Here is a 16,581-nt window from a genome sequence, read left to right as displayed (position 1 = left end):
TCACCGTTGAAGCGAGTGATTTTTCCATTATTTAAAACGGGGATTCGAACTCGGCCGCCTGAAAGCGAAGTCGAAGTCCTACCCACTGGGCTATCACCGCTTCCGGTATTACGAATAAAGGTGTTTAAATAAAAAATAAATAAACAACTTGTAAGCAATTTGACGGCCGACTGGCGCAGTTGGAAGCGACCCTGCTTTCTGAGAAAGGTCTGTGGGTTCGATTCCCACAACTGGAACATGTTGGTGTGATGAACATGAATCTTTTTCAGTGTCTGGGTTTTTATCAGTCATCTTAGTAACCATAACACAAGCTACGGTTACTTTGGGGCTAGATGGCAATGTGTGTATTGTTGTAGTATATAAATAGAAAAATATAACTCTTCTAGGGAAAACGAAGAAATTGTAAAACCTATACATTTAAAAAAAGTAGCGGCGAACTTAGCTAGAGCTTTGTGGGATCTTTCCGAAGCCGGCGTAGTCCACGGTACCATCCGCTGTAGGAGACTACTACTGTCGTCTCATCAAGCAGATCGGATTATCGTCAAGCTGTCTGGACCAACCCTGAGACAGTATACGCCTTTAGAGTAAGTATATATAGAAACTATTTTATGTCATTTTTTTACGTGTTTTAATTTCTTAGACTGCAATCTCAATAGCTGGTAAGTAATGTTACAGCTGCGATGGTAACAGGCTAACTTGTTGGAGGTATGGCAGTTATATTAAATCTATAGGCTATACTCGTCCCTAAGCGGTCTCTATGCGGCGTTGTACCGGAACGCAAAATCGCTTAGCGGCACGTCTTCGTCGGTAGGGTGGTAACTTAAGCCAAAGTCCACCAGCCTCCCAAAGATAATTCAGAACGGGGAAGACAGTTTCTTTGCATGCCCTTAGAAGTGTTTTTCTGGTCTAGGCGATAGTATTCGTCAATTCTTAATAAGTTCGCTATTTATAGCGGTATTTTTGTAGTTAATATGTGAATCTAGTATGTATGTTCATGTTCGTTTATTTTATTTTTTTGTAACATCCTTTATGCACCACCCACTTTCCAATTTTTTATCGGCTTCGTACAGGTTGCATTTAAAAGATCACTATTAGTGATAAGGCCGCCTTTGCACCATAGCACTAAGTACTATTAATGTTTTGCTTGTGTTTCCCTATTGTGTTGTGTTGCAATAAAGATTTTCTATTCGAAGTACGCCAATTCATAAAAAAATGACTTGTTGAGAGATGTTTTTATGCAAAACATTATTACCCAATGTAAAATTGGGACTTTTGTTAGATTAAGCTTACGTTAATTGTGTATTATTACAATAAGCACTATTATTACAGCGTACATTGGATGCCGGTGGAATTCTTCCCGGACATGGGTCTGGCTAGGAGATCGGTCGTTGGTGACATATGGGCATTCGCCACCACCCTATGGGAAGTTTTCTCTTATGGACATTCACCTTGCAATACCAATCCTGTACTAACTGCCAGGGTAAGTAAGATATGGATGATTTTCTCTGTAGGAAAAATGTTTGGATAATTGTGGAGAGTGGTGGACAAGGCAGCTTTATCTATACATAAATTTCATCCGGTCTGTGACGGACACAATACTTTTTATTCCATGGAAAGAACACTGTGCCTGTAAAATTTTTGTGGATTTTCCGTTGTGCTATTTTAACTGTTTTCCAAAAATTTAAATATTTTAAACTGTGATTTATATTACAATTTACAACATGTGAGTTATGTTTACTGTCTGTATAGTCAAAATAAAGCGAAACCCGACTCAAGAAAAACGTTTAGAAAGAAAAATATGAGATAAAAATTTGCTTAATAGATTTTACAGATACTACTAATAAACTTAATAATTGAAAAGTAATGTGATCATTATCTGTGAACATGATAAAAAAAATATAAAAAAATTATTGATCTGATTTTCTTGAAATTTCTATTACCTTATATATATATTACTTCATTTTAAATAAAACCCAAATGCTGTAAACCTGAGGTAAAAAACATTAAAAAAAGGAAAAAACAATCGAATTAAGAACGTTTTTTTGTGTTTTAGAGTTATGAAATGGGTGATCGTCTGTTGCGTCCTGCGAGATGTCCGAGCGAAGTATGGGCGCTAATGCGGCAGTGTTGGCAAAGCGACCCGCTACGGCCGCAAGAGATCATGCGAGATATGAACCACATGCTACACAGAGGTAGCAAAATATAATTTTTCATAGTTGCCCAAAAAGTTGTACTCCTACAGCTTTTCGTGCGGGAAGATAGATATTTCTGATTAGTGCTTTTTACTTTTCCCTTATTTATAATTCACGGTTAAATAATACGTTTGTAATCAACCATGTTATTTTTTTTATTTCGTCATTTTGAAACTATAAAATGTATTAATAAGTGCATAAATTAAAAAAAAAACCTAAATCAGATCCGTTTAGAACACGCCAGCAATAATTTTTCAACACGAAATTACTGCACAGTTTTATTTATTGCAGAGCATGTTATTCTCGCTCGATTAAAAGAACGTAGACAGCTAGTTTTATAACACATCGTCAAACGTTTCCCTAGTTCATAGGTTGTTGTTATTTTTTCCAGAATATATGCCACTGCACGAGTACGAGGAACCAAAGATATCTTTAGACCATATGGAACACGCAGAAACAGTTTCAAGTAAGTATTTATTATCATGCTTAGCTTTTATTTTCAACAGTTATTGCCCGCGTTCTTCGTCCTTACGATATTTTACAAATCCCGTGGAAATTGTTTGTTTTCCTGATATAAAAAAAGAAGCCTATATTACTCTCCGTCTTTCAAGTAACTCTTATGTCTGAGTAACTCAAACTCTATCTCTATGTCTATGTTTAGTTAGGACGTATAGACACAATCAAATAAACAAACACTTTCGCATTGATCATATTATTAAGAATAATCGGTGTGAGAATAATTAAATGTTAAATCATTAATTAATATTGTAGAAGTTTGATACGAATTGATCAATATTAAATATTACGTTCGGAGATATATAACGTGTAACAGAATTACGAAATAATATTGAATGATGCATAAGTATATTTCATAAAGAATCACACTGTAAAAATGATCGCTACTAGCGACAAGGCCGCCTTTTGTATCCTGCTTCATTCTTCATGTGTTTGTTCTTTTTTTTTTGTCTCGTTTTTCTGAATGGTGTACAAATAAAGAGTATAAATAAATAAATTAATGAATAAAAATATTAATTCAACAGAAGCATATTTACTTTTTCATACAAACGAATTGTTTCCTTATGACAACCCTATTGAAGATAAAATACCTGCACGCGCATAGTACCTACGCTAGGCGACGTTCCTAATAAAATGTCACGAGTCACATAATTTTAATTTTGCATGTGATGTTATGGCTGTATCAGTTTTCTTTCAGTTAAAACTATGGCAGCGGTTTACCCAAAAACTAATAGGTTTTCGGTTTTACAGATAAGTCTCAGAGACAATACATAATGTAACTCTAAAGAGTTTAGTCTCACTAAGTAATTTTGCTGCTAAAATATTTGGATATAGTTTTAATTGCTTGCTTACTTGATTCAGTTAATAACGGTTTTCAATTAAATTATGTATACACAAAGAAAAACCGGACGCCTATCTTTATTATCTTAGCCGGACAGAAAAATTACCTAATGAGACTACGACTACTAACTCTATTTTTTTTGTTTTTAATAAAAGATTTTGTGTTCAAGGCGATAGGTTTATCCCGAGCGAAAGTGATGCCGGCAGTAACAAATCCCTTATTTCTATGGACAGTAGTGCTGCTTCTATGAATGGTACACTCTCCGATCAGTACGATAACCCGGTAAGTTGAGTTGAGTTTTAGTGCCAATCTTGTGAAACGGTGTGTAATTTGACATTTTATTTTTTTACATTTAGACAGGTCCAGGGTTTGGCTGTGTGTCACATGTATATTTAATCCAAAAATAATGTCTGATTTCTTTATGTTTATTTGTTTTTTATCAACATTTCTTTTACCCTACCATTAAAAAACTCAATAAATAATTGATTAATTGACTAAATTATTTTGCACAACCGCCTACCCATGGCAAAATAGAACCTAAATGTTGCCCGATATCGGAGCTGTATTTCAATCAATTATTTATTAGAAATCTATTAAGAAATTACGATACTTTTTGACTAATAAAAATGATTACTTACATTTATTCAAACTTCAAAATAATAATAAAATATCTTCAAAATAATAACTACTTGGTTGAACGAATGACGTGAAATCGAAAATTGCTTGAATAATTACGTCCTAAACTAACCTTTTTCTAACCAAAGAAAGCTTCAATTCAAATAACATTTTCCCTTTAAAAAAATTCAATAATTAATACTAATTACGATATTAGTTAATAATAAAAACGGCTTCAAAAATCGAGTGCCAAAAAAGTTATATCTAGCAACACTACATATAAACATTAGGCCGGTTGCGGCAAATTATTTTTGTGTTACATTAAACATAATAATAAGGTATAACCTCAATTTCAGAAAGTTAAACACAAAGATTTCTCTTAAACCTCTCATACATCAAAATAGTGCAGAATTTTAAAAGATAATTGTTTTTACGTAATAAAATTAAAATCACCGTGACATAACATAATGCCATTAGGGGCCCAAAGCTCCTAAGAAAATGGGCAATGTCCTTTCAAAGTTCGTAATAGACCACACTTTTTTTTAAAATTATAAATTAACGTTTGAACGCTTCAAAAATACCATGATACTAGATGAATGAAGAATTTATAATCTAAATTGAGTTTTTCCACGGTAGCTTATAGCCGAGTGCTTACTTAACTTTCAAAATTTATTGTTTGCAAATTTATAAGGGTAACTGGGAGAACCCAGTAAAAATGCAGCAATACATACCTAACTTTTGTCTGGAGAGAGGTTTTGGACGTGTCTAGTTACCATCGTTTTATGTCACAATGTCGGATAGAAACTGATTAGGATCAGGTTGGCCGATTACCATCTTAGTCTGCATCATCATTTAATAGCAGTGAGATGGTCTTTTTTTTTTTTTTTTTGGCGTGGTGGAAAAGCTACCTCCGACCGACCCTTGGGCAGGACGGAGGTTATGTGGGACTACCCCCTCTAAAGGGGTATACCCGAACTAAAAACCACCACGCCATGTCCCTCTTGTTGGCTTTGTTAGACGCCCGGGGAATCCGTTGTATACCTCCCGGACAGCAGTGAGATGGCCTGCAGTCAACAGCTAACTTGTAGTAGAATAAAAAAAAAAAAGCATGTTACAAGACTTTTATGCTATTATTTCAGTTTGCGGACAACAAAAGCTCGAATTCATTAGAGAGTATGAACGCACTAACGTACGCATTACGCAATGAGATGCTCGCAAGTCGCAACAGCCGCAGTAGTGCGTGCGGCGTGGGCGGTGCGGACACTCCCGATGACTACACCGCGTTAGCCGCTCCTAGACTGATGGAGTCCATCGTCTCACAAGGGAAGACTTACCTCGTCACCATCACTAAGAAGATCGGCAGCGTGAGTACCGTAGTTTACACAGTTAAATGCTCGCAAGAAAACGTGTGGTGGCCGGCGTAAACACAACGTAAAATCACTACCCAAACGTACATTAAACACCTAGCGGTGAAAAAAAATGTATTACGAAATAAATAATGCAATGCGTATTTTGTACAGGCATAGCATACCTACGTTACGCGACGCGTACCTAGTAAAGTGTGAGGAGTCACATATTTATAATTTTGCATTTGATGTTAGGGCTGTGTCTGATTTCTTTTAGTAAAAACTATGGCAATGGTTAACACAAGCACGATACAGATAAGTCTCAGAGAAGGTACATAATAACAAAAAGTATTATTTTGGTTTTCACGTAAACTTTGTATATGACAAACACGCTTTTTAATCAGTTGGTAGTTTTGTAAGGAGCTGCATGCATAATCAAATTAAGTAAAAAAGATCAAAATGTGTATCGCTGACTGCTACAGCAAGTATGTCGACGGCTGACTGGCGCAGTGGGCAGTGACCCTGCTTTCTGAATCCAAGGCCGTGGGTGCGATTCCCACAACTGGAAAATGTTTGTGTGATGAACATTAAAGTTTTTCTGGGTGTTTATCTGTATGTTATAAGTATTTATGTATATTATTCAAAAAAACATTCATCACCTATCTTAGTACCCATAACACACGCTTCGCTTACTTTTAGGCTATATGGCGATGTGTGTATTGTCGTAGTATATTTATTTTATATCTTGCAAACTAATTTGAACTGTATTAGAATTCATATGGACAATAATTTAATTATTTTTATTATAATCTTTTTTTTAGGGTAATTATGGACATGTCTTCAAGGGCTGGATGGAGCGTGACAACCAGGAATCTCAGAGAAAAGAAGTTGCAATCAAGAAGTTAACGCGACAGGAGTCCGAGCGGAATGGTAGTTTATATGAAGATTTCAAAAACGAACTCGAAATTATGAAGGTATCCTTATGTGTTTACATAATACACACATACTATCAATAAATACCACGAGATAATTATCTTTGTCCGTTACCCGTGTTTATTGGATAAAGATAGACGTAATAATGGTTAGACATAATTTTCTCGTGGTACGTATGCTAGCCCTACCAGTCACTTTCATGAATGACTATATCTGTATGTGTATTATCGACGAGACGTTAGTCAATGTAAAACTTTAAAGTTGACCTTGAAAAGATGTTCCAATCTTTTCAAGGTTACCATCATTGTTCTACAAAATACACATTGGAGAGTGTGCTCAGAAATTGCTCGGTTTTGTTCTACCCTTTCCTTAACACCACGGAACCGCGAGACTGAATCAACATAGGCATTAGTGCTGATAATTATTGGACCGGATATTTTTTTAAAGCGTAATTTAACTATTCGGTAATCAACAGAAATGTTATATTTTTGTTCATTATACATGAGCTTGAGCAATAATTAATGTACCAAAAAGATGCTGATGGTAGTAAAAAACCATCGCCTATAAACAGCAATACTTCGCAGGGCATGCAAAGTACGCGTCCTACAAATTGCCGCATCCATCAATCTGAGACGTAGGTGTTAAGTCATGTGCCTATACTCCGGCTCCGTTTTGGGAGCGCTTTAAATAAAAATATTAAGAACGCCGTAGCCTAAAGAACTTTACCATTCAACAACCCCATTCCAACATATTCACTATTCTATAGGTATATATTATATGTAAATATATATGTTTATTTATATTCACCAGCTACCTCTCTTCTTGAGCTGTGTTTTACGCCTTTGGTTGCCTGGAAACGATCACTATGTAGCGATAAGGTCGCCAAATTGTATACTTTCTGTTAAATTTTTATTTTCAATTTTTCTATATGTTTATGTGGTGTAAAATAAAAATGTGTTCATTAATTCATTACAACATATCATAACATAACATTTCCATTTTAACATATATTATATCGCATTTAACCAATTTCGTTGTTTTTTCTAGTCATTACAACACATAAACATAGTGGAGATACTTGGTTATTCTTGGGATCACGGATCCGATGTACTCATAGTGATGGAATATTTGGAGGAAGGCTCTCTCAATTACTATCTTAAGTTCCAAGGCGATAAACTACGGATATCGCATTTGATTAAATACGCTAAAGACATAGCTACGGTGAGTTTGATTTTAAATTTTATTACTTTACTAATTACTTAAATATAAGAATTTTCTCAATCGTATATTACTGCCTGATATATACGTTTTAATTATTCCTATTAAATCGAGTAGAGTAAGTTCATGGTGTATAAGAAATAATATGTTTCTAAATATAAGCAAATTTTAAATTTACAAATAAAAATATTAAATTTCATTACTTTACTAATTACTTAAATATAAGAATTTTCTCAATTGTATATTACTGCCTGATATTTACCGTCTAATTATTCTTATTATTTCGTGTAGAGTTAGTTCATGGTGAATAAGAAATAATATGTTTCTAAATATAAGTAAGTGTTATCATTTTAAATTAGACAGACTAACAAAATGAAAAAAAATATAATCTGCATATTATATAAACTAACGATAAAGTCTTCTAAATAAATATATAAATAAATTAATAAATATTGGAGAGCTACTTATGTTGGAGTGCAACCAGGGGGTGCAAAGAAGTGCAATTTTAATTTAAAACTAATAAATATTACTAAACAAATTCGTATTTAAAAATTTAAAAGGTACAGGAATAAAATAAAATATATTTAATAAAAAAATGCTGCTTTAATGCGTAGATAATATTTTGATTAAGCTTATAAATTTGACTTTGTGATCAATAATTTTTGTGAGTTTGTTTTCTCGGTCAAAATCTCATATGTATGATGAGAATATATTTTTAGTATAAATATTATTATGCATCAAATGACCAAGTGATATGTTAATATAAATTAATGTTAATTTTAGGGTATGGATCACGTATCGGCTAAAAACGTAGTACATCGGGATTTGGCTACAAGAAACATCTTGGTGGTGAATAAGTATCACGTGAAAATATCCGACTTTGGTCTTGCGAGGATCATTCCCAAAGAGGAGAGCGCGTACCGTATAAAGACTGAGAGATTATTGCCGATTAATTGGTGAGTAATAACTAAATAACTAAATTAAAGATTATTATATATAGAGTATTATTGAATTATAATTTTAGGAACTGTAATACACACTTTCTTCCCCTGTTTAAATACCCTTATAAATTTTAATAGTGTTTTTTTAAGCATTGTTAAGAAAAAACAATAAATAAATGATAGAAAATAATAATAATAATAATAATAATAATATATTTTTTTAATACATTTTTATGTGTTTTTTTAGTACGCATTGTTAAGAATAAAAAAAAAAACGAAAATCAATAAATTATAGAAAATAATATTAATAATAAAAGCAAGCAAATCTACTACTACTAAGGCTATTTATTATATTCCGATTAGTTTTCACCACACCACTTTTTTTATTTTTGTCCAATGAATCAGGTACGCTCCCGAGTCTGCAGTGAAGCCGTACCACTTTTCGACGATGAGCGACGTTTGGTCTTTTGGCGTGACGGCGTGGGAGATATTCACGCGCGCAAGACACGAGGTGCCGAAGTTCGACGTGGAAAGGCCCCGCGACAGGGCTTCCTGGTAACTTGCTCTTTTATCTATTGCAGTTTCAGGCATGTCATGATATCCTGGACTAGCTGTTGTTAATGACTTCGTCCGGTTTTGTTTCGCTGCCTGTTTTCTTTAAAATAAGAGTTAATAGGCATTTTATAGGCAAGCGCATCCCATCTTAGGCCAGATCTGTACTTTCCATGAACTGCGATTGTGGTCAAGCGCTAGTCTTAACCAAAAATAAAAAATATTTTTTTTATATTACTCTACAAGTTAGGCCTTGACTGCAATCTCATGATGATGCAGTCTAAGATGGTAGCGGGCTAACCTGTTAGGGAGTATGGTAGTCATACCCCTAATTGGTTTCTACGCGAAATTGCACCGGAACAATAAATCGCTTAGCGGCAGGCAGGTCTTTGTCGGTAGGGTGGCAACTAGCCACGGCCAAAGCCTCCAATCAGACCAGAGAAAATTTGGAACCAAAGAAATTAAAAATTCTGCTGGGAATTGAACCTGGGATCTCCTAATTAAATTCATAGCGCTCACCCTTGCGCCAGGGAGGTCGTCAAATAATATTGACTGACTGGAGCTTTTTGAAGAATTTAAATATGGATAAAAAATATTGCCCATAATCACCATTCTGGGCAAACAGGGTGGTGATTGCAATAGATGGTACTAGTAGCATAAATGACACTGCTGCCAGTTTCTGTAGGAGGGGTGGTTAACCATATTTTGATCTGCAGTAACTACACGGACAGAGATAGTAAAGTTTATTTTTTAATCCTGCGAGATCTCTTCACGATTGTATAGGTAACTTTCCGGGATAAACAGTATACTATGTCCATCTCGAGGATGCATGCTATATCTGTATCAAATTTCGTCGAGATCAATGCATTGGTTGAGCTGAACATAGACAGCAAACAAACAGGCACTATTGCAATAATATTGGTATTTATTTTATATATTTTTTAAATTATTTATTCATAAGACACGCCAGCAATTAATTGTAACTACATTCATAAAAAATTCAATTATGTGTTAGAATTACGAATTCTGTCTATTGCCATTACGATAATCAATTATAGGTGTATACAGCAGTATGGTTGTTATCTCTGGTCACATTATAAAAAATAAATACCAAAATAAGTATTTAACTAAAAACTTACAAATAATAGTGAAAATATGAATTAGGCTATTAATAACACATACATATAAGATTGATAAGTAATATTAAATTAAAATGAAATTGATGGGTCCGTAGTAGAACATGTTAACCAACGACGTAGTTTTTCGATTTATTTTGATCTAACCCTGCTCTTGTTGCAGTTTTCAAATACCTGAAGGCTGTCCGTCGGAAATCTTCAGGCACCTAATGAAAGACTGTTGGTCCCTCGACCCCAACGTGCGACCGAAATTCATCGACCTCGTGCACATGTGTAAGAGATTTATGGACGAATACAAATGAACTAGCTTGCACTGTATTGCATTGCAATAAGACTGGATTTCCTTTGACGTAAGCTGCTGCTGCTGAGACGGAAAAGTCACATCTCGACTATACAAATGCCATTGATCTTGAGTTTTTAGATGTAAATTTGTTGAAGAGTGCATTCTATTTTGCAGAATGGTCGATATATTTGTCAATTGAGGTATATTTTTGGATATGCTAGGTGAACTATGTATATTGAATTCACAGTAATTGATTCAGTACAAAAAGTCCGATAGTTTGTAAGCTATTTTCTCGGTAACATTGGGTTGCCATCTGAAAATAACGAACATTTGTTGAGTTCAAATACATTTTAGTTTTACATCTTACGGTAATGATGTATGGTACGAACGCATAAACAAAGTCAAAGTCAAATATATCTTTAAACAAATAGGCCCATAGATGTCACTTGACTTTAAACTACGACAAAATTCACAACACGTTTTGAGTAATATTGCCATTCCATAATATTTTATATCAAAGATTATTTTTTAGAAAAATTATAAACATCTATCTATATGACGCCACTCACGCCAATACACGACGCTGTTGAAAGTAACCAGTATGGCGTGTACCAGGTGGATTTACTGCTGTTTACAAATTGTTGTACTGGCGTTAGTTATGCAATGTGCGTTAGTTAAGTCCAGGTGGATTTACACCATTTATGGTTGGTGTTAGAGAACGTGTTTCGCACGCATAATTCCCAATTTTGGATACCGGATCGGATAAGTTTGTAGAACTAAATGTATTGAAAACATTTTATAATTTCATAAGTAGCGTGACTTTATATTTAAGAGTTAATGACTAATAGCAAAGTTATACAAAAGTGCTGTGAACATACCATAAACCCCCGTAGTTATTGTTGGCATTACATAAAAAAAACAGCCATTAAACATAAAAAATACAGTCTATACTCTTAACATAAATGTTATTTAATGGCACTGGCATATATGCAAATTGCCATTGCCCCAAGTGACGTCACGCATGTTTAGCCAGATATGGGGTAATTTATATTTTGACAAATAAAAGGCGTGTCTGTGGCATAATTGTGTTTGTGTTTGTACGTGTTATGTGGTTCCTTCACGCATTTGCCTTAGTATGCTTTACTTATTTGTAAATATTTGATCTTAATATATAAGTGCAATCGAACAATGCAACAGATGTAATTCTGTTGAAGTAATACCTCTATGCAATTATAATTAGATCACATTAGGTTAATATGTAAGTAATTATTTTATAGACAGTTTATATAATTAATTGATGAACGACAAACAAATTATGTAATTTTATTTTCTACAACAACAGATATATACTTGCCCAGTAGAATGTTATTTTATTGGTGCTAATTTAGTTGTATACAATTTATGTATAAACTTAACAAAAAGAAGATAAATAAAGTCCTCTGTCCCGGTAACAAAAACCTTTTAACCACAATATCTGATACTTAAATTTTAAAAAATCAGTTTTCGATTGATTGGCTAACTCTACCTATCAAGTTCTTCAAACTTTGAGGCTTAGAGAAAAAAGGTTGATACACCCAGAAAGTCTGTCTCACTTTTCATTGAAAATTAGAAAAATATCTATCTATGATAATTCATGGGAGAATGTTTGTAGTACTCTTCGACCTGTAATCTATTTTTGTTAAATTTCTTATAATTTCTTACAACTGAATTACCATCAATATGACTATATTGAGTCAATTTTAGTGTAGTTATTTTAATATGAGATATAAAAATTAAACGAGTTCTGTCCGATACCATTCTTAAAGTTATTTATTGTTTTGATATACACTTGCAATATCTCGTGTAAACTGGTAATTAACTAAACGATACTCATGTTAACATTTAATTTAATATTACCTGTTGTGCGTCAATTGGAATAAGATAAAATTAACAATTAAGAAAATAGTAAAGATCAAACTTGGTGTCCTTATGAGACGGTATGGCTGCTTTACTAAAATATAGCTTTCTCTAAATTACCTAATCTTATTAACCATATTTTTGAATTTTGCTCGTTTTTTTACCATTTTAAAAATTGTGGTCCTAATTTTGGAAATGCAATGTAATATATTTTTTAATCTTGTTTTATGATTTTTTAGTTTTGTTTTTCGTGCAGGTAGAAATTAAGGCCATAGTATTATACTTTTAAGTTGAAGAATAAGTCTGCCATAATTAGCTTTCGAACCAATTAAATATTATAATAATCGGTTCGAGATATTTTAACTTTTTAAAAGCATTTATTCAATCACTTTGATTTAACAAAGCATAAAGCTCTGACACTATACAAATGACACTAGAACTTCTTTATCGTATCATTTGTCTTGGTGTTTTTAACTGTTGGCTGTTTCTGCACTGCATATATCGAAAATATTTTAGTATAACTTTATCGATATAGTGATAAATTTTTTACCATTGAATGCTGAAAACTTATTGGCCAAGTCACTGATAAAAAAGAACCAAGTAAGCGACAAATGCAATGAAATATTATATATATACCTAGAATATCATTGGGTGGTTGGTTATCAAATAACTTTAAGAATGGTCGCGGGCATTATTTTCGATTTTACCAAAGATGATATTAAATTATCTTTTAATATTGTTATATGGAAATACAATTCTATTATGTAGGATTAATTTTAATATAATTATTATTGTATAATAAGTTTTTATGTCTACTGTAAGATTGCAATTTGCTGTTTAAGAAGTTAATTATATGAATGTTAGATGTTTTTGGATATTTTTAAGGTAACTATAGATATGTCTATGCTGTACCCAATTGTTGATCAATACACAGAGAGCGACACATTAAAAAAAAACTGTTATTATAGTTTTTTTTTAATGTGTCTATGGTAAAAACTCCTTACAAATACTTCTTAATATGACAATATCTGCTAATTCAGTTGCAGGAATAAAACCAAGTCTTACGAAAGTAGCGTTTGTTCCATGTCTTTTCATGTTAATCTCATCCTTTCCTAGTTTGGGAACGTTTTTAAGTTCCAAAAATGAGTGCTATTTTATAAATATACTTGAACAATCCGTCCTTTATAATAAAACAACAGTATCAGTTGACACAATAATTAGGGTATTTTTTTTACAGGCCGTAAAATAGAAAACCACTTAACTTAACTATTTAGAGCAACACATTATGAACATTTTTAGTGACCTTTACACATTTCACATGGATCTGTTTCCATCTGAAATGTGAAATGGTCATTTAAATATCATGTACCAAGTTGTTGACAAAAATCATACTGTTGGTTAAGATCTTTATCAATCAAAAAGAATTGGAAATAATAACAGAAAAATATTTTCTTAAATACGATAAATTATTTTTGAGTTTTACACAGACTTTGCGTATGACGTGGACATATTTATAGAACCAAGTGACGCGCTGTATAATTTGGCAAGTTGTTGATGATAATATACGTACTGTAATGTTTGTTTACATATTTTAGCATTAGATACTAAAATATTTGGGAAAGAAAAACGAGATATGTCCGTATTGTGATTATAAAGAGAGACTGATGTTTGATTAAATCGGTGCTAAGAGTTAGGAATTCGCTTTATATTCAGTAGTCAGACTTTAATACAAAAACCTTATTGGTTTTCGAGTATCCAATTATTATAACGCCATTGTAAAATGTGTGTTGAAACGTCTAATTCGTTAAGAATTCAGCAAATAACGCTCTCAGCTATTTTTTTTTTCAAAATAATCCACTAGTACAGAAATGTTGGTTAAAGCAAGAGTCGTCTAAAGTGAAATGAACCTGAGGTTCTTTGTTTTACAGCTTAAATTCTTCCATACATCAACAAATAGTGTGAAAAAAAATTGTTTTAAAATTAAGATAATAATATTGAGTAGTGATTCTTTAAGAATTCAACACTTTAGTTAATAGTTATGAAAAATATTGTTTACATAAAGAAGACAAGTAAGAATAAATGGACCATTGTATTAGGTTTATTTCACTGTTTATTTAGATACTCGAAAACCATCGAAGCTAACGAGAAGTAGTATCTTGTGCTAAGGTCTACGATTTACGTAAATTGACTACGAACCCGATCATCGCACTTATTGGCACATGCTGTTGCGTTACTGGCTTTAATGCACAGTTTTAACACTATCAATTTAAATTCGGCCAATAACTGACGAATGACGATCGTAAGGCTCAGCGCAGACCGAGCGTCAAACTCCATTCCCATCCTCGAACAGATTTTCTACAGATAACAACCAACACATTTTGGTGCTTATTGGGTTGTAGACAAATCTCTAAAGATAAATAAATTGATAGGACTATAAGTAGTGCTTTCTTTTCAGAATCGCTGACGTAGAAAAGTATAGCACTGTTTTGAGACTCGCCTATTTAGTTCATTTAGAGATTTGTGTACATAATTGACACAATTAATCGTCCGATACAATTTATACTACAACAGCTTTTGCGTCATAAAACGCAAAAATTGCGTTGTGGTTCGGGTGTCGTATTCTCTCCTCTCTCATTCTCTTACTCTTACTCTCTCTCAGGAGTCTGCTTTGGATTTTAGTGAACGGAGAATGAATGACGTACATATGTCAACCGCATTGTGCTACACTAAAATAACTGTATTATAAAGTGCGGTTTTTACTGTGATCTTATCTGAGGGCATGTGACGATAGCGAATGTAAACTACGCTGAAGCTGTGTACGTATCGCTTCGGAGAACTCAATAGCTTCATCTTTAATTAGTTTCTGTCTTATATACTAATAGCTCTAATTGAACTCTATTTGAATTGGACAAAGATGACTACTAGTAACGCTCTATCCCTCTCTTATATAGCGGGGTCTTGAGCTCTGCAGTGGAACATTAAGTAAGCATTAAGTGTGTGTAGAAAAAGAGCTCTCGCAGGCTATAGCACTTGGTCATTCGGTCTGCGTTGATCATTAAACGTCCATAAATATTAAGTTGTTAATCTAGGATTCGATTGCTTTTGCATCACTATCTAAGCTCGGTCTGTAAGAGCTTATAAATGTTTGAATACTGCACAGTTTGTGTTTTTGTTTTACATTTTATTAACCTTTTTGAAAGTTTTGACTCCTATTCACTATTTTTAGGCATTGGATACGTCCACAACCTCCTCTAGAAATGAGGCTAAAATCGTTAAAAGAATCTATTTTCTAATCGTTGACTATTACACATAGCTTTTATTGTATGCCATATTGCCTTACGTATTGTATAAGACAGGATACTGCTTAGGCTACTGATACAAGGTGCTTCAAACGCAGATAGAAAAATAACTTTCGTTTATCTAAAGTATGTCTACTTGGGTGTATATATGTGAGTATATACTATGAACTTGAACAGCCTTGTCCAGTGAAATTAATGCGCACACCGATGGACACTCGGGTGGGTGGCAATTATATCATAGTATAATATTGAATGCACACTGGAGTTGGCAAATAGAAGCATTTTATCTGCCAACTAGTAACTTAATGGTAACAAGATACGGATTCCAATATTTAAAGATGGATCGCAATAAATACAAAAACGTATTTTAGATGTATTTATTTTAAGTAATACTTCTCTTGACACATTAAGCTTCTGAAAATCACAGATAAACTTTTGCCCTTTAGTCCACAAAATATAGCGCCAAAACTAACATTTTGATGTTACAATTGAAGAACTGCTGAGTTTCTTGCTGGTTAGTATCATCTGCTTCACGAAGGTGTTATAGTCCCCACTAACGGAGAATTGTTGCTGCAAAATTATTTACAAAGTATGCATACTTGAAATAAATGATTTTTGATAATTTTATTTATATACATAATGATTAATCATAAGTACTTTTCAGTTTGTTATAGATTTTGATTGAATGATAAATAGTTTATTACACCAAAATACATACACACAAATGTACAATGTTTAAAGTTACTAAAATATAAAGTTTTATTTCGGCCCTTTTTTATATATATATTTTTAATCTAAATTTTATTGCAAATC

General features: G+C 33.1%; 1 protein-coding gene across 1 annotated transcript in view; it reads left to right on the top strand.

Moving 5' to 3' along the window:
* Positions 1–16,059, top strand: part of LOC120633047 (tyrosine-protein kinase hopscotch) — a 29,933-nt gene extending 13,874 nt beyond the window's left edge. Inside the window, exons 12-22 of the mRNA XM_039903104.1 lie at positions 387–584; positions 1,330–1,480; positions 2,054–2,192; positions 2,584–2,658; positions 3,719–3,831; positions 5,304–5,528; positions 6,332–6,484; positions 7,491–7,664; positions 8,445–8,617; positions 9,008–9,157; positions 10,454–16,059. Coding sequence (XP_039759038.1) covers positions 387–584; positions 1,330–1,480; positions 2,054–2,192; positions 2,584–2,658; positions 3,719–3,831; positions 5,304–5,528; positions 6,332–6,484; positions 7,491–7,664; positions 8,445–8,617; positions 9,008–9,157; positions 10,454–10,592 — 1,690 coding nt within the window. The 3' untranslated portion in view covers positions 10,593–16,059. The remainder of the gene's footprint in view (positions 1–386; positions 585–1,329; positions 1,481–2,053; positions 2,193–2,583; positions 2,659–3,718; positions 3,832–5,303; positions 5,529–6,331; positions 6,485–7,490; positions 7,665–8,444; positions 8,618–9,007; positions 9,158–10,453) is intronic.
* The last annotated feature ends 522 nt before the right edge of the window (positions 16,060–16,581 follow it).

This window comes from Pararge aegeria, chromosome 21 (assembly GCF_905163445.1).
Source record: "Pararge aegeria chromosome 21, ilParAegt1.1, whole genome shotgun sequence".
Lineage (NCBI taxonomy): Eukaryota > Metazoa > Arthropoda > Insecta > Lepidoptera > Nymphalidae > Pararge > Pararge aegeria.
Note: the sequence above shows the minus strand (reverse complement) of the source record. Positions and strands in the feature narration are given on the sequence as shown.